The 24,424-nt window shown below is 36.8% G+C and overlaps 1 protein-coding gene across 1 annotated transcript in view; it reads left to right on the forward strand.

The window, feature by feature from the left end:
• The window catches only part of LOC110464260 (alpha-1,2-mannosyltransferase ALG9-like), a 44,122-nt gene extending 19,802 nt beyond the window's left edge, over window positions 1-24,320 (forward strand). The window contains exons 7-16 of the mRNA XM_021519370.1: window positions 427-514; window positions 621-726; window positions 1,324-1,412; window positions 2,972-3,008; window positions 4,035-4,105; window positions 7,077-7,148; window positions 13,807-13,936; window positions 20,568-20,718; window positions 21,989-22,118; window positions 24,160-24,320. Of these exons, the coding sequence (XP_021375045.1) occupies window positions 427-514; window positions 621-726; window positions 1,324-1,412; window positions 2,972-3,008; window positions 4,035-4,105; window positions 7,077-7,148; window positions 13,807-13,936; window positions 20,568-20,718; window positions 21,989-22,118; window positions 24,160-24,300 (1,015 nt within the window). The 3' untranslated portion in view covers window positions 24,301-24,320. The remainder of the gene's footprint in view (window positions 1-426; window positions 515-620; window positions 727-1,323; window positions 1,413-2,971; window positions 3,009-4,034; window positions 4,106-7,076; window positions 7,149-13,806; window positions 13,937-20,567; window positions 20,719-21,988; window positions 22,119-24,159) is intronic.
• Window positions 24,321-24,424: the final 104 nt, after the last annotated feature.

A 24,424-nucleotide genomic window follows, 5' to 3' on the forward strand; every position in this document is an offset into this window, starting at 1 on the left:
TAGTGAGTGGTGGTGTCAGCTAGGGTTAATGATGATCTATAGTGAGTGGTGGTGTCAGCTAGGGTTAATGATGATCTATAGTGAGTGGTGGTGTCAGCTAGGGTTAATGATGATCTATAGTGAGTGGTGGTGTCAGCTAGGGTTAATGATGATCTATAGTGAGTGGTGGTGTCAGCTAGGGTTAATGATGATCTATAGTGAGTGGTGGTGTCAGCTAGGGTTAATGATGATCTATAGTGAGTGGTGGTGTCAGCTAGGGTTAATGATGATCTATAGTGAGTGGTGGTGTCAGCTAGGGTTAATGATGATCTATAGTGAGTGGTGGTGTCAGCTTGGGTTAATGATGATCTATAGTGAGTGGTGGTGTCAGCTAGGGTTAAGGATGAAATGCTATATTTTACAGTTTTCCTTTGGTTACCCTTACAGTGTTCCTATTGCCATAGATGTACTTTTGAGGCGACGTAAAGTGAAAGAGTTCATAATATGGAGTCTTATATCCCTGGCTGTGTTCCTAGTAAGTACAACACATTACTATAGAATCTTTTTTGTAGCGTCACTGTGTGTTAATTTATGTGGTGTTGTTCCATATATAAATGTACCTCATTTTCTCCTGTTGACAGCTGCCAATGATGAAGATTGACTCACTATATTACCAGAAGATGGTGATAGCACCGCTTAACATTGTCATGTATAATGTATTTACTAGTCATGGACCAGACCTGTACGGTAAGATCACCAACTTTACACATTCTTTTTACATCGTGACATTTCCACCGCAGGATACCCACAGTCGATTTAGCTACACATGTGTATGTTACTCTATCAACATTGCAGGATACCCAAAGTTGATTTAGCTACACATGTGTATGTTACTCTATCAACATCGCAGGATACCCACTGTCGATTTAGCTACACATGTGTATGTTACTCTATCAACAGTGGCTATCCCACAATGTGACATTGCATTGATAACAAAATTTCCTGGGTAAAGCAACTGCTATATTTATGGTACTTTCAAATATATACATGTACCAATATGTACAGCTTGGTAGACTAGAACATTTGGGGACATATCTCTTCGGAGATACAAGACATGAGAAGTTAAAGCACTAGTTTGGTCCATATCAGAACGTATTAAGAATGTTATTTGCATGTATTCATAATTTAATGCATCAAAAATGTCTTTATCAAGATAACTACACAGACAGACTGTGTTGTTTCAGTCGACCTGTATTAATGTTTGTCTGTATTAAATATATATAGTGTGCTCTGAAATATATATATTAAAGTTTTACTTAATGATATTTTTACGATTATTTTCAGGAGTTGAACCATTTTCATACTACTTTCTGAATGGATTCCTTAATTTCAACATTGTATTCATCTTAGCATTATCATGTCTACCAATAACAGTAAGTGATACCAACATCATATTTGTCTTTGCTTTATTTTGTCTTTCAAATAGGAGTCAATATTTGTTCACTCTGATTTTGTGTTAGAATGGTTCAATAAACTTACATTAACTTTGTCCGACACATTCTACATAACCTCCAAGGATTCATTTGCTAAGTTACCTCCCTTAGACCTTAGTAGACATTAGGGTCACATTCGCATATACCAGTGAAACAGTTCAGATGGCGCAGAAATTCCACGATAAACGTATGCACTAGGACCAAACTGCAGGCAGATCTAAAAATACACAGTTTCAAAGAATAAACAACAATGTATCAAGAATATTATCTCATTCTTTCACGCTTCCACTAAATTATATAAAGCATCTTAAAATCTACATGTTTCTTGACCTTGTTTTATAAAGAAATAATGCAAACTAGCAATTGTCAGCATTTTAGTTTCTGTCAGAGCCCTCAATCTACATGTGCCGAATATTCCTGAGGTCAGCCTTGGTTCAGATCTGCACCTGTCGTTTTTTTTCTGGTTTAATCGTTTCAACTGGTTGAAACAAATAAAGGAAAAGGGCCTTTGTTTTTCATCTCTTCTAACTGCATTAGAGGAAATTGTAATAGGCTCCATCTGCTAAACATAGCTTTGCATTTGCTTTCAATTTTTATGCATTTTTAGGTCACCTGAGCTTTAGCTCAAGTGACCTATTGCTATCCGTCTTCGTCCGTCGTCCGTTAACATTTTATATTTTCAACTTAAGCTGAAATACTGGCAAAGGGACTTCATTAATATTTCCTGGGAAGGTTACTGACATCTCCCTGACCAAGTGTTGTTATTTTTCGGGTCAATCAGAAATCCAATATGGCCGCCACTGCCGCCATTTTGAAAAACTATTTCAAACTTAAAGACAAGTTCTACTGTGCCGATTGAACTGAAACTTTGTAGGAATGATCGACACATGGTCCTAACAAAGTATTGTTATTTTTCGGGTCAATCAGAAATCCAATATGGCCGACACGGCCGCCATTTTGAAAAACTATTTCAAACTTAAAGTCAAGTTCTACTGGGCCGATTGAACTGAAACTTTGTAGGAACGATCGACTCATGGTCCTGACAAAGTGTTGTTATTTTTCAGGTCGATCAGAAATCCAATATGGCCGACACGGTCGCCATTTTGAAAAAAAATATTTCAAACTTAAAGTCAAGTTCTGCTGGTTCTAATAGGCCGATTTAACTGAAACTCTGTCCAGGAATTATCAGCTCATGGACCTGACAAACTTAAGTTAACGTTATACTTAACTATTTTGTACTCAAAATGGTTCATTTTTCAACGACAAAAATAAAGACTGTAGGACTCAGGTGACCGTTTAGGCCCATGGGCCTCTTATCTTTCATCACCAGACATAAATAAAGCATATTAATTAATGTCTATTGAAAACCATTAATATTTAACTATCTTTTCATTTCATACTGTAATGTGAAGAAAAAAAATATGTCTGTAAAACATTAAAATGGAGTAAAATCTCTGAACAGAAAATGATTTAAAATTCTGCATATTATGTACTTTCAGGTGTGTGTTAAAAGTTTACTGAAAACAAAAAATACAGGTAAGTTTAAAAAAAATCCAAATTTAATCAAGATACAGATCATATATCAACAAAACTTTATATACATCATATATCAACAAAGCTTTATATACATCATATAGCAACAAAACTTCATAGACATCATATAGCAACAAAGCTTTATATACATCATATAGCAACAAAGCTTTATAGACATCATATAGCAACAAAGCTTTATAGACATCATATAGCAACAAAACTTTATATACATCATATAGCAACAAAGCTTTATATACATCATATAGCAACAAAGCTTTATATACATCATATAGCAACAAAACTTTATATGCATCATATAGCAACAAAGCTTTATATACATCATATAGCAACAAAACTGTATATACATCATATAGCAACAAAACTTTATATACATCATATAGCAACACAGCTTTATATACATCATATAGCAACAAAACTTTATATACATCATATAGCAACAAAGCTTTATATACATCATATAGCAACAAAACTTTATATACATCATATAGCAACAAAGCTTTATATACATCATATAGCAACAAAACTGTATATACATCATATAGCAACAAAACTTTATATACATCATATAGCAACACAGCTTTATATACATCATATAGCAACAAAACTTTATATACATCATATAGCAACAAAGCTTTATATACATCCTATAGCAACAAAGCTTTATATACATCATATAGCAACAAAACTTTATATACATCATATAGCAACAAAACTTTATATACATCATATAGCAAAAACACTTTATATACATCGTATAGCAAAAACAATTTATATACATCATATAGCAACAAAGCTTTATATACATCATATAGCAAAAACACTTTATATACATCGTATAGCAACAAAGTTTTATATACATCATATAGCAACAAAACTGTTTTAGTTTCTCTACTAACATATCAGATATAGAAAATAAGAATTGAGTGAAAGATTGGGTATATTTGCAATAAAATATTGGTCTAATTTGATGCTGAATATGAGATTTTAGTTGACTTTTTGTTATTTCAGACATTCCATTATGGTTGGCCATTTTACCAATGTACATATGGATAATCATATTCTTCACAAGACCTCACAAGGTATGCTTTCGGAATCTTCCTCGCTTATTGGCTCACATGGACAAAAGGAATTGTGTGAGCCCATAGAGGGCTGTTAACTACAAGTAGAACATGTGTGAGACCATAGAGGGGTGTTCACTATAAGTAGAACATGTGTGAGACCATAGAGGGGTGTTTACAAGTAGAACATGTGTGAGACCATAGAGGGGTGTTAACTACAAGTAAAACATGTGTGAGACCATATAGTGGTGTTAACTATAAGTAGAACATGTTTGAGACCATAGAGGGGTGTTAACTACAAGTAAAACATGTGTGAGACCATAGAGGGCTGTTAACTATAAGTAGAACATGTGTGAGACCATAGAGGGGTGTTAACTACAAGTAGAACATGTTTGAGACCATAGAGGGGTGTTAACAACAAGTAGAACATGTGTGAGACCATAGAGGGGTGTTAACTACAAGTCAAGTACATGTGTGACACCATAGAGGGGTGTTAACTATAAGTAGAACATGTGTGAGACCATAGAGGGGTATTAACTACAAGTAAAACATGTGTGAGACCAAAGAGGGGTGTTAACTACAAGTAGAACATGTTTGAGACCATAGAGGGGGGTTAACTACAAGTCAAGTACATGTGTGAGACCATAGAGGGGTGTTTACAAGTAGAACATGTGTGAGACCATAGAGGGGTGTTACCTACAAGTAAAACATGTGTGAGACCATAGAGGGGTGTTAACTATAAGTACATTTTTGAGACCATAGAGGGGTGTTAACTACAAGTAGAACATATGTGAGACCATAGAGGGGTGTTAACTATAAGTAGAACATGTCTGAGACCATAGAGGAGTGTTAACTATAAGAAGAACATGTGTGAGACCATAGAGGGGTGTTAACTACAAGTCAAGTACATGTGTGAGACCATAGAGGGGTGTTAACTACAAGTAGAACATATGTGAGACCATAGTGGGGTGTTAACTATAAGTAGAACATGTCTGAAACCATAGAGGGGTGTTAACTACAAGTAAAACATGTGTGAGACCATAGAGGGGTGTTAACTACAAGTCAAGTACATGTGTGAGACCATAGAGGGGTGTTAACTACAAGTCAAGTACATGTGTGAGACCATAGAGGGGTGTTAACTACAAGTACATGTGTGAGACCATAGAGGGGTGTTAACTACAAGTACATGTGTGAGACCATAGAGGGGTGTTAACTACAAGTACATGTGTGAGACCATAGAGGGGTGTTAACTACAAGTACATGTGTGAGACCATAGAGGGGTGTTAACTACAAGTACATGTGTGAGACCATAGAGGGGTGTTAACTACAAGTACATGTGTGAGACCATAGAGGGGTGTTAACTACAAGTCAAGTACATGTGTGAGACCATAGAGGGGTGTTAACTACAAGTACATGTGTGAGACCATAGAGGGGTGTTAACTACAAGTACATGTGTGAGACCATAGAGGGGTGTTAACTACAAGTACATGTGTGAGACCATAGAGGGGTGTTAACTACAAGTACATGTGTGAGACCATAGAGGGGTGTTAACTACAAGTACATGTGTGAGACCATAGAGGGGTGTTAACTACAAGTACATGTGTGAGACCATAGAGGGGTGTTAACTACAAGTACATGTGTGAGACCATAGAGGGGTGTTAACTACAAGTACATGTGTGAGACCATAGAGGGGTGTTAACTACAAGTACATGTGTGAGACCATAGAGGGGTGTTAACTACAAGTACATGTGTGAGACCATAGAGGGGTGTTAACTACAAGTACATGTGTGAGACCATAGAGGGGTGTTAACTACAAGTACATGTGTGAGACCATAGAGGGGTGTTAACTACAAGTCAAGTACATGTGTGAGACCATAGAGGGGTGTTAACTACAAGTACATGTGTGAGACCATAGAGGGGTGTTAACTACAAGTACATGTGTGAGACCATAGAGGGGTGTTAACTATAAGTACATGTGTGAGACCATAGAGGGGTGTTAACTATAAGTACATGTGTGAGACCATAGAGGGGTGTTAACTATAAGTACATGTGTGAGACCATAGAGGGGTGTTAACTATAAGTACATGTGTGAGACCATAGAGGGGTGTTAACTATAAGTACATGTGTGAGACCATAGAGGGGTGTTAACTATAAGTACATGTGTGAGACCATAGAGGGGTGTTAACTATAAGTACATGTGTGAGACCATAGAGGGGTGTTAACTATAAGTACATGTGTGAGACCATAGAGGGGTGTTAACTATAAGTACATGTGTGAGACCATAGAGGGGTGTTAACTATAAGTACATGTGTGAGACCATAGAGGGGTGTTAACTATAAGAAGAACATGTGTGAGACCATAGAGGGGTGTTAACTACAAGTAAAACATGTGTGAGACCATAGAGGGGTGTTAACTATAAGTACATGTGTGAGGCCATAGAGGGGTGTTAACTATAAGTACATGTGTGAGACCATAGAGGGGTGTTAACTATAAGAAGAACATGTGTGAAACCATAGAGGGGTGTTAACTACAAGTAAAACATGTGTGAGACCATAGAGGGGTGTTAACTATAAGTACATGTGTGAGGCCATAGAGGGGTGTTAACTATAAGTACATGTGTGAGACCATAGAGGGGTGTTAACTACAAGTAAAACATGCATATTCATTCTACTCTTGATATATAATTCTTCAAAGAATGTGTGTATCATGAATATGTTGCTTGCACTATGCAACTTTTAAGGCTATGTTCTGAAAACCAGGGTCAATCAGTAAATGGCAAAGGTCATATCCTCTTAGCAATTCAGATGGGCATTTATTTTATGGAAACAACATATAAGCAGTATTTTGGTGGAACGTCATGTAGAAAGTTCAATTATTTTGTACAGAATCATTAATGTTTGCATCATACAAATACATAATTATGTAACTGATGATATGTCCATTTATTTTTTTGGCGGAAGTGGATTTTTTTGCTCTTAATTCTTTGTTGTAGGAGGAGCGATTCCTGTTTCCAATCTACCCATTTTTTGTTCTTTGTGGATCTATCAGCATCGACTACATACAGGTACAGTAAATCATGGTACTCTATCATCAATAAACATTTCCCAATGGTGCTGCACATTTTAAACATAAAAGTTTGACTGTAGTACTTACATTAGACAGTAAATCTTTCACTCGTAAATGTAAAAATGTGCCTGGTTAGAAATTTTTAGAGAAATAGCAATTTTGATGATAATACTTTCATTTATTACATTTTTGCCAGTGAAATATTGGATTCTATCAACTTGATAAAACTGATATCTTTCACACTGTGACAAATATCAAAAGTGATATTTTCACTGTGTGAAAATATCACTATTTGATATTGACCAATCATAACAGTATCTAGTATTCACTGCATTCAAAGGCAACGATTTTTTGATCAGATTCAAATGAAGCAACGGTAGAATTTAAGTGGTTGTTATGGTAAATGTTTGGTACACACACTTAAGTATTCACATAAATATACAATTAATAACATTTGTATAAGTAATATTACCAGAAATTAGCAGAAAACGTCAGAATTGCGTTGAGTATTCCATATTCAAAATGGCGGGCAGCCTTGTTGTCAGGTGTGATGTCATTAGGATATGGCGCTAATTATTATGCTCCTGATTCCCGCCCTTTTTTAATGCATTGCATTTTTTCATGTTTTATGCTTTAAAAATGTAATAAATAGAAAATTTAATGGTGTCTTCAGTAATAACAAATATATTTCACGAGTGTGGCTAATATTTTTATATTTTTCACTCGTGCTGCGCACTTGTGTAAAATATCAAAATATTAGCCACACTCGTGAAATATATTTGTTATTACTAAACACACCATTAAATATCCTCTATATATTATTTCTATACTTAATCTTTATAACAGCAAGTCTGCTTGGATTGAATTGATCACATAACTGGGAAATAAAACACTGTGTTACCATCACATGCTCAAATTTCCACAATTACATTTCTTTTACTCGAGACCTCTCTAGAAAAATGGACAAGAGACCCATCACCTGAGTTTTGACTACTCGAAGCAGATGACTAAGTTGATAATATTTTCATTTGAATATGACATAATGTTTTTAACCCTCATGGTAGGGACACACCACCTTTGTTTCCCTCCCTGTAAATGTACCAATGTATAATGTAAAACGGGGCAATCAACGTACCAATGTATAATGTTTAACATGCTGAGGTACCAATCTATAATGTAAAACATACTGAGGTACCAATGTATAGTGTAAAACATCCTGAGGTACCAATGTATAATGTAATAAATGCTGAGGTACCAATGTATAAGGAAAAACAGGGCGATCAATGTACCAATGTATAATATAAAACATACTGAGGTACCAATGTATAGTGTAAATCATACTGAGGTACCAATGTATAATGTAAAACGGGGCTATCAATGCAATGTACCAATGTATAATGTAAAAAATTCTGAGGTACCAATGTATAATGTAAAACATCCTGAGGTACCAATGTATAATGTAATAAATGCTGAGGTACCAATGTATAATGTAAAAAATGCTGAGGCACCAATGTATAATGTAAAACATGATGAGGTTCCAATGTATAATGTAAAACATACTGAGGTACCAATGTATAATGTAAAAACTGCTGAGGTACCAATGTATAATGTAAAACGGGGCAATCGATGTACCAATGTATAATGTAAAACATGCTGAGGTACCAATGTACAATGTAAAACATGCTGAGGTACCAATGTATAGTGTAAAACATGCTGAGGTACCAATGTATAATGTAGAACATGCTGAGGTACCAATGTATAATGTAAAACATACTGAGGTACCAATGTATAATGAAAAACATGCTGAGGGCCCAATGTATAATGTAAAACATGCTGAGGTTCCAATTTATAATGTAAAACAGGGCGATCAATGTACCAATGTATAATGTAAAACATGCTGAGGTGTAAAACATGCTGAGGTACCAATGTATAATGTAAAAACTGCTGAGGGACCAATGTATAATGTAAAACGGGGCAATCGATGTACCAATGTATAATGTAAAAAATGCTGAGGTACCAATGTATAGTGTAAAACATACTGAAGTACCAATGTATAATGTAAAACATGCTGAGGTCCCAATGTATAATGTAAAATGGGGCAATCAATGTACCAATGTATAATGTAAAACAGGGCAATCAATGTACCAATGTATAATGTAAAACAGGCTGAGGTACCAATGTATAGTGTAAAACATACTGAGGTACCAATGTATAATGAAAAACATGCTGAGGGCCCAATGTATAATGTAAAACATGCTGAGGTTCAAATGTATAATGTAAAACAGGGCGATCAATGTACCAATGTATAATGTAAAACAGGGCAATCAATGTACCAATGTATAATGTAAAACGGGGCAATCGATGGTCCAATGTATAATGTAAAACATGCTGAGGTACCAATGAATAATGTAAAACATGCTGAGGTACCAATGTATAGTGTAAAACATGCTGAGGTACCAATGTATAATGTAGAACATGCTGAGGTACCAATGTATAGTGTAAAACATACTGAAGTACCAATGTATAATGTAAAACATGCTGAGGTCCCAATGTATAATGTAAAACATGCTGAGGTTCAAATGTATAATGTAAAACAGGGCGATCAATGTACCAATGTATAATGTAAAACATACTGAGGTACCAATGTATAATGTAAAACATGCTGAGGTCCCAATGTATAATGTAAAACATGCTGAGGTTCCAATGTATAATGTAAAACAGGGCGATCAATGTACCAATGTATAATGTAAAATGGGGCAATCAACGTACCAATGTATAATGTAAAACGGGGCGATCAATGTACCAATGTATAATGTAAAATGGGGCAATCAACGTACCAATGTATAATGTAAAACGGGGCAATCAATATACCAATGTATAATGTAAAAAGGGGCAATCAATGTACTAATGTATAATGTAAAACGGGGCAATCAATATACCAATGTATAATGTAAAAAGGGGCAATCAATGTACTAATGTATAATGTAAAACGGGGCAATCAATGTACCAATGTATAATGTAAAATGGGGCAATCAATGTACCAATGTATAATGTAAAACGGGGCTATCAATGCAATGTACCAATGTATAATGTAAAACGGGGCAATCAATGTACCAATGCATAATGTAAAACATGCTGAGGTACCAATGTAAAACATACTGAGGTACCAATGTATAATGTAAAACATGCTGAGGTACCAATATATAATGTAAAATGGGGCAATCAATGTACCAATGTATAATGTAAAACATGCTGAGGTACCAATCTATAATGTAAAGCATGCTGAGGTACCAATGTATAATGTAAAACGGGGCAATCAATATACCAATGTATAATGTAAAACGAGGCAATCAATGTACCAATGTATAATGTAAAATGGGGCAATCAACGTACCAATGTATAATGTAAAACGGGGCTATCAATGCAATGTCCCAATGTATAATGTAAAACGGGGCAATCAATGTACAAATGTATAATGTAAAACATGCTGAGGTACCAATGTCTAATGTAAAACATACTGAGGTACCAATGTATAATGTAAAACGGGGCAATCAATGTACCAATGTATAATGTAAAACATGCTGAGGTACCTATGTATAATGTAAAACATGCTGAGATACTAATGTATAATGTAAAACATGCTGAGGTCCAAATGTATAATGTAAAACATGCTGAGGTACCAATGTATAATGTAAAGCATGCTGAGGTACCAATGTATAATGTAAAACATGCTGAGATACTGATGTATAATGTAAAACACGCTGAGATACCAATGTATAATGTGCTGAGGTACAAATGTATAATGTAAAACAGGGCGATCAATGTACCAATGTATAATGTAAAACATACTGAGGTACCAATGTATAATGTAAAACATGCTGAGGTACCAATGCTAAAGTAAAACAGGGCGATCAATGTACCAATTTATAATGTAAAACGAGGCAATCAATGTAGCAATGTATAATGTAAAACGGGGCGATCAATGAACCAATGTATAATGTAAAACATGCTGAGGTACCAATATATAATGTAAAATGGGGCAATCAATGTACCAATGTATAATGTAAAAAATGCTGAGGTACCAATGTATAATGTAAAAAATGCTGAGGTACCAATGTATAATGTAAAAAATGCTGAGGTAGCAATGTATAATGTAAAACGGGGCAACCAATGTACCAATGTATAATGTAAAACATGCTGATGTAGCAATGTATAATGTAAAACGGGGCAATCAACGTACCAATGTATAATGTAAAACATGCTGATGTAGCAATGTATAATGTAAAACGGGGCGATCAATGAACCAATGTATAATGTAAAACATGGTGAGGTACCAATATATAATGTAAAATGGGGCAACCAATGTACCAATGTATAATGTAAAACATGCTCAGGTAACAATGTATAATGTAAAACGGGGCAATCAAGGTACCAATGTATAATGTAAAACATGCTGATGTAGCAATGTATAATGTAAAACGGGGCGATCAATGAACCAATGTATAATGTAAAACATGGTGAGGTACCAATATATAATGTAAAATGGGGCAACCAATGTACCAATGTATAATGTAAAACATGCTGAGGTAGCAATGTATAATGTAAAACGGGGCAATCAATGTATCAATGTATAATGTAAAACATGCTGAGGTACCAATGCTAATGTAAAACAGGCTGAGGTACCAATGTATAATGTAAAACAGGCTGAGGTACCAATGTATAATGTAAAACATGCTGATGTAGCAATGTATAATGTAAAACGGGGCAATCAATGTACTAATATATAATGTAAAACATGCTGAGGTACCAATATATAATGTAAAATGGGGCAACCAATGTACCAATGTATAATGTAAAACGGGGCAATCAATGTACCAATGTATAATGTAAAACGGTGCAATCAATGCAATGTACCAATGCATAATGTAAAACATGCTGAGGTACCAATGCTAATGTAAAACAGGCTGAGTTACCAATGTATAATGTAAAACATGATGAGGTGCCAATGTATAATGTAAAACGAGGCAATCAATGTACCAATGTATAATATAAAACGGTGCAATCAATGCAATGTACCAATGCATAATGTAAAACATGCTGAGGGACCAATGTATAATGTAAAACATGATGAGGTTCCAATGTATAATGTAAAACATGCTGAGTTACTGTTGAGCAGGCTCTTTCCCAGTGTTATAATTTCTCGATTTCACAAAATATGATATAAAGGAGCTGCAATAATTAACATGAGAACTGTAATGTCGTCAGGAAATAGTAATGGGTAACGATTCCTATACATCAACAGTAGTACAAGATGTTTGAAAAATAGATTGTATCTCATATATAATATTATAGTTTTATTGAGGTTTTGTTAAATACACTTACTTGTTGTTGTTCAATTTGTTGTAATAAAGCCTATTCATTTGAGTATAACTTTATATGCCAAGTGTCCCGTCTCTGTGCTTAACCATTAAGAAAATTTTGTTCCTTCAGATGTCTAGATTGTGAAATTGTAGTTTGTAAAGGCCTTTGGGTGGTTTATAAAAATTGTGATTTTCATATCTCCTATTTATGAGTCTGACACCCTAGGGGCTGAGTTAGGGGCTAAAAAGGGGGAGGGGATTTGGGAAAATTTAAAAAAAAATCTTATTTGGTTATAAAAATGCTAGGATCAAATACTACCCATAGCTGTAAAGGCATTTGGGTGGTTTATACAATTTGTGATTTTCATGACCTGAGGAGGGGGTAAAATTTAGTATAGTTTATATAGGAAATAGACATGACAGGCCATTGTTTTGAAAATAATTTGTTCATATTTAAGAGAAATACTTATTAGGGGAGGAGGGTCTGCTGGTATAAATTGTGTGAGCCTGTCCCCCTAGGGGGCTGAGTTAGGGGCCGAAAAGGGGGGGAATTTAGGGAAATTTCAAAAATCTTCTTCTCCAGTTCTAGAAATGTTAGAATCAAAAACTACTCATAGCTGTAAAGGCCTTTCGGCGGTTTATAAAATTTGTGATTTTCATGTCTCTCAGGGCCTCTGTTTGCCCCTGAGGAGGGGTTGAAATTTAGCATAGTTTATATATGAAATAGACATAATAGGCCATATCTTCCAATGTTTTGAACGGAGTTTGCTCATTTTTGACAGAAATACTTGTTAGGGGATGGAGGTTTGCTGGTATAATATTTGTGAGTCTGACCACCTAGGGACTGAGTGAGGGGCTAAAAAGGGGGAGGGGGTTTGGGAATTTTTTTAAAATCTTCTTCTTTAGTTATAAAAATGCTACCCATAGCTGTAAAGGCATTTGGGTGGTTTATATACTTTGTGATTTGCATGTGCCCCAGGTCCCTCGTTTGCCTTTGGGGAGGCGTTAAAGTTTGGTATTGTTTATATAGACAATTCGACAAATGAACAGCCATCACATACTTTTTATCTCCAACCCAACTAATGTGCTAGTAATAGTAACAACCTTAATTCTTTATGAATCATAAAGTCTCCATAGTAACGTTTCCAGGTTCTTACCCTACATGTCTGAAGTGGTTACAACTTGGCATTACAGAGCATTAATGTAAATATTGTGCCATGATTGCTTAAATAACCAGGTGAGCGATATAGTCTTGTTTATTTTTATTTTACTATTCAGTTTTATTTGTTGGTACAGAAGCTTTGGTGTTATCTATTCACCAGCCAGTCGTCCAGGCACTACACCGACTATACAAACTGGATTTCCCAGGCTACAGCATTCACCTACTCTCTCGTCTCATTGTCCAGGATATTTGCTATCTACCAAGGTAGGTAATTACAGGATAAATTGCATTAGCGGTACAGACATTTCAGTACTCTGTCGTTTCAGTACTTGTTTAAGACCTTTCGATACTTCCAAAAAGTCGTTTCAATAGTTTTTAGCACTTAAACTTAAATATTTAATCTTTGTATTCTTCACATTTTGTTTACTGTATGTTGTCAAATTTACTTTTGAAAACTCTTATTTTTTTTGTCTTTAAAACCGAAACATCCCATCATTAGCTATAGGTTGCTATGAAACTACTGGGTACTGAAATAACTATCTCACCTTATACCCTGTTTGGAGATAACGGTAGCACAGTTGGACTGCATGGACACTTCCGTTGACTAGATAGCTCAGTCGGTTAGAACGATGGTATAACAATCAGAAGTCAAGGGTTCAAACCGTGGTACAGCACCACTGAACTTTTACATTCAGGACACTATCAATGATTATATTTTGTGTTTATCTATTTTAAGGTCACCTGAGCTTTGCTCAAGTGACCTATTCTAATCGCTTTCCGTCCGTCGTCGTCCGTCGTGAGTAAACTTTTTACATTTTCAACTTCTTCTCAAGAACCAGTGGATGGATTTTTTTCAAACTTGGTCAGAATCATCCTTGGTAGATGAGGCTACAAAATTATAAAATTGGGATTCCTACCCCAACCCCTGGGGCCAGGGCGGGGCCCCGAAGGGAAAATTAACCAATATTTCAAAAATGTTCTTCTCCAGACTCAGAGGTACTACAGTCATTTTCTCTGCATGGAAAGAAAGATCATCAGGGGCTTTATTTAAATTGTAAATTTCAGGACCCCCGAGCTATTTGTTCTCCCTTGGGAAGGGTGTAAAGTTTACTAAGGTTTATATAGGGAAATAACACTTTTGGGTATATTTTGACAACTTTCTGTAGGAAATTATTTTTACTTGGTGAGAATTATCCTTGGAGGAAGATGGTTTCAAATTGTAAAATTGAGATTCCTACCCCAACCCCTGGGGCCAGGGCGGGGCCCCAAAGGGAAAATTAACCAATATTCAAAAATGTTCTTCTCCAGACTCAGAGGTGCTACAGTCATTTTCTCTGCATGGAAAGAAAGATCATCAGGGGCTTTACTTAAATTGTAAATTTCAGGATCCCTGAGCTATCCGTTCTCCCTTGGAGAGGGGGTAAAGTTTACTAAGGTTTATATAGGGAAATAACACTTTTGGGTATATTTTGACAACTTTCAGTAGGAAATTATTTTTACTTGGTGAGAATTATCCTTGAAAGAAGATGGTTTCAGATTGTTAAATTGAGATTCCTACCCCAACCCCTGGGGCCAGGGTGGGGCCCCAAAGGGAAAATTAACCAATATTTCCATTTTTTTTCTCCTCCAGACTCAGAGGTACTACATTCATTTTCTCTGCATGGAAAGAAAGATCATCAGGGGCATTACTTAAATTGTAAATTTCAGGACCCCCGAGCTATCCGTTCTCCCTTGGGGAGGGGGTAAAGTTTACTATAGTTTATATAGGGAAATAACACTTTTGGGTATATTTTGACAACTTTCTGTAGGAAATTATTTTTACTTGGTGAGAATTATCCTTGGAGGAAGATGGTTTCAAATTGTAAAATTGAGATTCCTACCCCAACCCCTGGGGCCAGGGCGGGGCCCCAAAGGGAAAATTAACCAATATTCAAAAATGTTCTTCTCCAGACTCAGAGGTGCTACAGTCATTTTCTCTGCATGGAAAGAAAGATCATCAGGGGCTTTACTTAAATTGTAAATTTCAGGATCCCTGAGCTATCCGTTCTCCCTTGGAGAGGGGGTAAAGTTTACTAAGGTTTATATAGGGAAATAACACTTTTGGGTATATTTTGACAACTTTCAGTAGGAAATTATTTTTACTTGGTGAGAATTATCCTTGAAAGAAGATGGTTTCAGATTGTTAAATTGAGATTCCTACCCCAACCCCTGGGGCCAGGGTGGGGCCCCAAAGGGAAAATTAACCAATATTTCCATTTTTTTTCTCCTCCAGACTCAGAGGTACTACATTCATTTTCTCTGCATGGAAAGAAAGATCATCAGGGGCATTACTTAAATTGTAAATTTCAGGACCCCCGAGCTATTTGTTCTCCCTTGGGGAGGGGGTAAAGTTTACTATAGTTTATATAGGGAAATAACACTTTTGGATATATATTTTATCCATTTTCAGCAGAAAATTACTCAAACTTAGTCAGAATCATCTTTGGTGAATGAGAGTATTACTTTGTAAAATTTGGATTCCTGCCCCATCCCCAGGGGCTAGGGCGGGGCCCCAAAGGGAACATTTACCAATATTTTCAAATTCTTATCCTTTGATGATATGACAAGTATTGTATTTCACTTAGTTTACATGCTGATTTCCACATCACATCTAAACAATAAAATAAAGCTACCAGTACCTATGATATAACTCAGGTGACCGCTAAGGACCTTGGGCCTCTTGTTTCATAAAGTTCCCGCAAGGTATGGTTTTATTGTCAGAAATTATTTATCAAAACTTAAGTCATGCCGGAAAATATTGTTTCAAACACTTTGTTACAGTTTTTTACTGTGGTACGTGGGTCCTTATAGTTTGACTAAATGAAAAATATGAAATTATTTGTACATTTTCCAAATTTTACTTTGTTGGGTCTCAAATTTTTATTCATAAAAGTTGACAAGGCTTCAGAGTGTATTGTCAATCAATTTTACAGATGCAGGGCATGGCAAAAATTAAGTCTGTTCTACATACATGTATAATCTTTGCTTTTACCAGCATTCCAATGATCTTTGAATCTTTTCACAAAGAATCTTTATATTTGTCGTAAGGTTTTGAGTTAGATTATCGTAAGAGAACTCATAAGTCAGTTTCACGAAAGTAGTCGTAAGTTAAAAAAAAAACATCAGACAATTCTTAAGATTATTGTTTGCTCTTACGATTTGACTTACGAGAAAAATCCTCCATAGCAAGGACATTTGCTTAGTTTGCGCAAGTCTTACACATGCTTCCGGTTTTACGAACTTCTACGAAAAAGGTTAACAAAAATGTGAAGAACAAAGCATTTTCTTCTGGTAACAGGATTTACCGTTAGAGGGGGCACAACAGGCGTGTGTGGATCCACGATTTACAGTAAGAGGGGGCATTACAGGTGTGGATCCAAGATTTACAGTTAGAGGGGCACTACAGGCATGGATCCACGATTTACAGTTAGAGGGGCACTACAGTCATGGATCCACGATTTACAGTTAGAGGAGACACTACAGGCATAGATCCACGATTTACAGTTAGAGGGGGCACTACAGGCGTGGATCCACGATTTACAGTAAGAGGAGACACTACAGTCATGGATCCACGATTTACAGTTAGAGAGGGCGCTACAGGCATAGATCCACGATTTACAGTTAGAGGGGGCACTACAGGCGTGGATCCACGATTTACAGTTAGAAGGGGCACTACAGGTGTGGATCCACGATTTACAGTTAAAGGGGCGCTACAGGCGTCAATCCACGATTTACATTTAGAGGGGCGCTACAGGCGTCAATCCACGACTTATAGTTAGAGGGGGCATTACAGGTATGGATCTGGGATTTACAGTTAGAGGGGGCACTACAGGCGTGGATCCACGATTTACAGTTAGAGGGGACATTACAGGCATGGATCCACGATTTTACGAAGGAGGGCGAGAAGCTAGAGAAATACAAGTAAATAAAGATACAAAATCATGTATTTTCTATATTTTTTAGAATCCTTTAATTTTTGAAAATATTTGAAGGCGCAAAAATTAAATGTGATGCATATCTCCATTTCACACAAACACACACACTCTCTCTCTCTCTTTAATATAACTTTTTTGCCCAATCGAAGCAGTTCCAATATGAGTAAATATCACTGCCAAGCAGGCAGCCATCTTGGATTTTGATAGTGAAAGTTTGTTATCGCTATTTCTCGGGAAGTACCTGAGGGATCTTTCTCAAATTTCGTATGTATGTTCCCCTTGGTCCTTAGCTGTGGACTTTTGAGACTGATCAACAACATGGCCGACAGGCAGTCATCTTGGATTTTGATTGTGAAAGTTTGTTATCGCTATTTCTTGGGAAGTACCAGAGGGATCTTTCTCCAATTTTATATGTAGGTTCCCTTTGTTCCCTTGTTGTGCAGCAGTGACTGAAATGGACGGTCTCCTGCTCACCAATGGCGGTTTAAGTCTTGCTTGAGCGACCAAAAGTTGTCAAAAGTGAAATAGTCACTGGCCCAGCAAAAATAGTTTTGGTGACTGTCAAAAAATTAATGAATAAAAGAAATTATAGTCCCTTCCACATTAACTGGGGGGGGGAGGGGGGGGGGCAGTACCTTTTTCAGTTGTCATTACTTCGATTTGAATCAAACTGTCCGTGATTTAGAAAATGTGATGATTTTTCTTTTCAGATTTTCTATATATATAGTGCCAGGGTGTCTTCTTTGAGGTGCAAGTTTTGTGTATTTCTTTTTGGGAAGCCTGAATGGAGTGGATCATGTCGGGTTTTACTACGGTTGAAGAATTAAAAATATAATGTTTTATTCTGTTTTACATATTACAAACATTGTCATGTTATATGTATTTTAATGTACTGAAGCATTGTGTTAAATGCTGTGGAAATATTTCTTCCCAAAATTATTTGGCCCATCAATATGTCATTTGGGCAAGTGCTTCTTCAAATACAAAATGGCAAAAGGAAGAACTAAACAGATCTTTCTCATATTGCAATGATCGATTCTATTTCTTTCGCATTAAGTACTGTACTAGTAAATATGTGGAATGACAAACTCACTTTGAAGGTTGGCTAGCATACACATCGGTATTAAGTTTAGATCAGAAGTTACCTCAAGGTGCAATTACTGTTAACATGACTCGATCAAACAGATTAGAGGAAAGAAGAGAAAAGATCGAACTGACAAAGAACTAATGAAGATGGTACAATGGTGGACGCCAAGATCCCCTTGGGATCTCTTGTTAGGTCATCTGAGACAAAGTCTCCGGTGACCTATAGCGATCGCCTTTTGTCAGGCTTGCAACGTCTGTCCGTAAACAATTAACATTTTCGACTTCTTCTCTAAAACCCCTGAACTAATTTCAATGAAATTTTGCAGAAACCTTCCATGGCCCAAGTTCACCCAAAATTGTTAATTATATGGTCCCCAGCCCCCAAGGGCCTGAGGGGCGGGGCCAAAAAGGGTCAAATTGACTAAAATTTCAAAAATCTTCTTCTCAAGATCCAGATAAAAAAATCTTCTTCTCAAGATCCAGATATGGTAGAATCAAACACTTTTCATAGATGGAACGGTCTTAAGGTGCTTTACCAAAATTGTGAATTTCATGACCCTGCGGTCTCACAGTTCCCCCTGGGGAGGGGATAAACTTTACTTTAGTTTATATAGGGAAATCACATTTTGGACCAACATTTATTTAATTTAAAATTTCCATTGGAATTAATTCAAACTTGGTTAGCATTATCAGTATCAGATAGTAGTTTGATGAAATGCAGAAATCAGCCCTGACTTACCCACAGGGGCTGATGGGTGGGGCCAAAAAGGGTTGATTTGAATGAAATTTCAAAATCTTCTTCTCAAGGGTTTTATGAGAAGAAGATTTTTGAAATTTCAGATATGGTAGATTCAAATACTCTTCATAGATGGAATGGTGCTTTACCAAATTTGTGAATTTCATGACCCTTGGGTCTCACGTTTCCCCCTGGGGAGGGGGTAAACTTTATTATAGTTTAATTGTGAATTACATGGTCCCAAGCCCCCAGGGGCCTAAGGGGTGGGGCCAAAAAGGGTCAAATTAACTAAAATTTCAAAAATCTTCCTCTCAAGATCCAGATATGATAGAATTGTATGCTCTTCATATATATAGATGGAAGGGTTTTAAGGTGCTTTACCAAAATTCAGCTGACTGACAGAACCACTATTTGTACATAGTACATATACTACTCGTATCGTTCACACTACTTTTGCGTTACATGTAGTTCAAGTTACCTTTGTTACAAAATTATTTCTTTTTCATTTGGCAACATCGATAACATCAGTTTTTACATAACTCAGGTGACCGTTAAGGCCCATTGGCCTCTTGTTTGTGTAATATCTCCATAACATGAAAAATATTTTCAAGTTAATCCTTAAATATCTATATGATACTGTGATTTCCTGATTGAGGAATAGTTGTGTGTGATTTTCACAATACACTAATCGGATTTAAATAATAAGTAATAAATCAAGGCGGTCAAACCAAGCATACTTACTACTCATCTATTATTAAATGTGATTAAATTTGTCGTTACATTATGTCGATTAAACTAACACGGACCCTTACGGAACATCTATATTGATTTTGTTAGAAATAGGGCATGGCTTAGGTGCGGTGGTTAAATCTGCCTCGATAAAATTTTACACTTAAGAGAGAGAGGTCAAGCTATCGTAAAGTTACAATATTTTCTTCACTTACGATTCATAATTCATAAGAATTTTTGTGAAACGAAACAAAATCGTAAGTTTTCTCTTACGAGTAAAATATATCGTAAGATTTTTTGTGAAAATGCTCACAGGCCCCTGGGCCTGTTTTACCTTAAACCTGCTTTGTCAGTTTTGTTGTATTTGCAGGTTACCATGCCCCCCTGGACTTGTATGTAGGACTGAATAAAATTGCTGCTGATCCTCAAATACACACCCTCTCCACTGACAAACCTGTTAATATCTGTGTCGGCAAGGAATGGTATCGCTTTCCAAGCAGTTTCTTCTTGCCTGGGGAGAAGTGAGTTTGTTTCCATTGAAACTCTAAGACTTTCGCTGCTGTAAATTCTGAGCTCAAACTGTATACTGTCAACACAGATACTTTAGAGCTCAAACTGTATAATGTAAACACAGATATTTTAGTGGTATTATAGAGCTCAAACTGTATAATGTAAACACCAATATTTTAGTCGTATTATAGAGCTCAAACTGTATACTGTCAACACAGATATTTTAGTGGTATTGTAGAGCTCAAACTGTATACTGTCAACATAGATATTTTAGTGATATTGTAGAGCTCAAACTGTATACAGCTGTCAACATAGATATTTTAGTGGTATTTTAATTTTATGATTTCAGTGATCAAAGTTTCTTTAGTTTTCTTTTTCAATGTGCTAATCTCGTTTACAATATGCTTAAATTTGAGTCTGCTTAAATTAGTAATCTTACAGTAATTATGCAAATTCAGCTGCAAATGGAGAGTTCTCTCCCCTAGATTGTAAGCTGTGGCAAGCTCCTTTTAAGGTCATTGGAGTGTATTGATAAACGGAAACAGGAAGTACATCCCTAGTTGAAAATCCAATGTAGGGAGACAGTATCACAATTTCCGCAAATTCTAATGTTTAATATTAAACTGATGAATATTGTATGTTTATTATTGACAGAACAGTGTGTTCTCTCAATATTTAAGTATTTCAAAGCAATCCAGGCATTAATTCAGGTGTTTTTTTATCAATGAGTCACATGTGTCCATTTTTCTGTACTTCAGGAACCCGGCTACCTATTTCACTACTGTGAAGTTTTTCAAGAACGATAACTCTTACCTGCAATTACTACGTGTATATGGTTTTATTATAAAATGTCAATTTTTATATCGTGTATAGAGAATTAATTTTACACAATTTCAGCANACATAAATTTCCATTTAAAATCCTTAAAATTCTGACAACCTATATTTTCTTTGTGGCAGAAAATTTTCTTTACTTTAAAGCAATATAACTACAAAATTTGAAGAAATTCTACTGAGAAATGGTGACACAATCCTATTTCCTTAACTTATAAATGTTTGTCAATTATTTATGACAACTTATTTTGATTGAATTGGTTTCTCTTAATAAATGAAAATGAATTAAATATCTGAATGATTAAAAAAGTGTTATTTAATTAAAGATAGTCACTTTTGATTATCCCTGGTACAACAGAATCTGTACCAGAACCCCAGATGTTGGGGTCACAGGAAAAGTGTACAAGTGAGCTAAGCCTATCGCCAACATCTGTTTCTATGATTACAGCTGGAACCTAAAGTTTATTGAGTCTGATTTTAAAGGCCAACTACCCCAACCATTCCAGAAAGGCCCTGATGCTACAAGTGTCATCCCTAGTCATATGAATGACATGAATAAGGAAGAAAAGTCCAGATACGTAAGTTTAAAATAGACAAGTAGGGGTGGGATAGGTGTCGGAATAGACAAGTAGGGGTGTAGTGGTGTAGGAATAGACAAGTAGGGGAGGGAGTGGTGTCGGAATAGACAAGTAGGGGTGTAGTGGTGTAGGAAAAGACAAGTAGGGGTGGGAGTGGTGTTGGAATAGACAAGTAGGGGTGTAGGGGTGTAGGAATAGACAAGTAGGGGGGGGAGTGGTGTAGGAATAGACAAGTAGGGGTGTAGTGGTGTAGGAAAAGACAAGTAGGGGTGGGAGTGGTGTTGGAATAGACAAGAAGGGGTGTAGTGGTGTAGGAATAGACAAGTAGGGGGGTAGTGGTGTAGGAATAGACAAGGAGGGGTGGGAGTGGTGTAGGAATGGACAAGTAGGGGTGGGAGTGGTGTAGGAATGGACAAGTAGGGGGGGGAGTGGTGTAGGAATAGACAAGTAGGGGGGGGAGTGGTGTAGGAATAGACAAGTAGGGGTGGAGTGGGGTAGGAATAGACAAGGAGGGGGGGGAGTGGTGTCGGAATAGACAAGTAGGGTTGTAGTGGTGTAGGAATAGACAAGTAGGGGAGGGAGTGGGGTTGGAATAGACAAGTAGGGGTGTAGTGGTGTAGGAGTAGACAAGTAGGGGTGGAGTGGTGTAGGAGTAGACAAGTAGGGGTGTAGGGGTGTAGGAATAGACAAGTAGGGGTGGGGGTGGTGTCGGAATAGACAAGTAGGGGTGGGAGGGGTGTCGGAATAGACAAGTAGGGGTGGGAGTGGTGTTGGAATAGACAAGAAGGGGTGTAGTGGTGTAGGAATAGACAAGTAGGGGTGTAGTGGTGTAGGAGTAGACAAGTAGGGGTGTAGTGGTGTAGGAATAGACAAGTAGGGGGGGGAGTGGTGTAGGAATGGACAAGTAGGGGGGGGAGTGGTGTAGGAATGGACAAGTAGGGGTGGGAGTGGTGTCGGAATGGACAAGTAGGGGTGTAGTGGTGTAGGAATAGACAAGTAGGGGTGTAGTGGTGTAGGAGTAGACAAGTAGGGGTGTAGGGGTGTAGGAATAGACAAGTAGGGGTGGGGGTGGTGTCGGAATAGACAAGTAGGGGTGGGAGAGGTGTAGGAATAGACAAGTAGGGGGGGGAGTGGTGTCGGAATAGACAAGTAGGGTTGTAGTGGTGTAGGAATAGACAAGTAGGGGTGGAGTGGGGTAGGAATAGACAAGGAGGGGGGGGAGTGGTGTAGGAATGGACAAGTAGGGGGGGGAGTGGTGTAGGAATAGACAAGTAGGGGGGTAGTGGTGTAGGAATAGACAAGGAGGGGTGGGAGTGGTGTCGGAATAGACAAGTAGGGGTGGGAGTGGTGTCGGAATGGATTTTTTTTTTTAACTCATTCACCCCTGAAGACAAATTTTTCATGGGGTGATAGTTCGCACATACCAAAGTATAAGGATTTGAGATTTATCACGATTTTCTTGGTTTGCTCTCTGCAAAAATCAGGGCCACACTAGTTGTGCTTATACAAAATTTTGTTCCATTCACTTAACATCCTTAGATTGAAATGTCTAAAAAGTTTAGATATTAGAACTTTTTTTCCAACTGTTAAAACCGATCTTATCCAACACCTGATAATTCTGACACCTTGTCCTATCAAACCAACAGCTGTGATCCCAATTTTCATAAAAACTACCAAAATTAAACCTGTGTAAAATGACACTATCCTTAGCATGTTATGGATCCCACAGTGTGTCAGATAAGACAGCACAGGGTATCAGATTAGACAGGTACTACATATGTCAGTGCTGATCTGTGTTAGATACTGTAGAATCATTTATTTTCGTGGGGTTAAAATTTCGTGGTTTTCATATACTAACCTGTTTCAAGGACATTATATTTCGCTGATTTCTAATTTTCCCCTATCTATTTCATACCAAATTGATGTTTTTGTGGGGATTTAATTTCGTGGATTTTTGTTATCCACAAAATAAACGAAATTTAATGTCCCACGAAAATTTATGATTTTACAGTAGGTGATCAGATTTGTTTGGCGTTTTCAGGTTGACATCAGTAAATGCCATTACTTGGTAGACTTGGATCTAACCCAGGAGTCACCTCTTGAGCATAGATATTCACAAAAGAAGGATGAATGGAAAGTCTTACTGTCTGTAGACTTTTTGGATGCCTCCAGGTACAGTTAAAAGTTTGGTGTTTTGTTTGAAATACAGTGTTAATAAGTTATAATACAGTACCAAACAAATGAGGCAATATCAATTGTGGATCCCTACACCAAGATATACATGTTCAGTAACATCGCTCTAACAA

The sequence above is a fragment of the Mizuhopecten yessoensis genome, unplaced genomic scaffold, assembly GCF_002113885.1.
Source record: "Mizuhopecten yessoensis strain PY_sf001 unplaced genomic scaffold, ASM211388v2 scaffold10977, whole genome shotgun sequence".
Taxonomy (NCBI): Eukaryota; Metazoa; Mollusca; class Bivalvia; order Pectinida; family Pectinidae; genus Mizuhopecten; species Mizuhopecten yessoensis.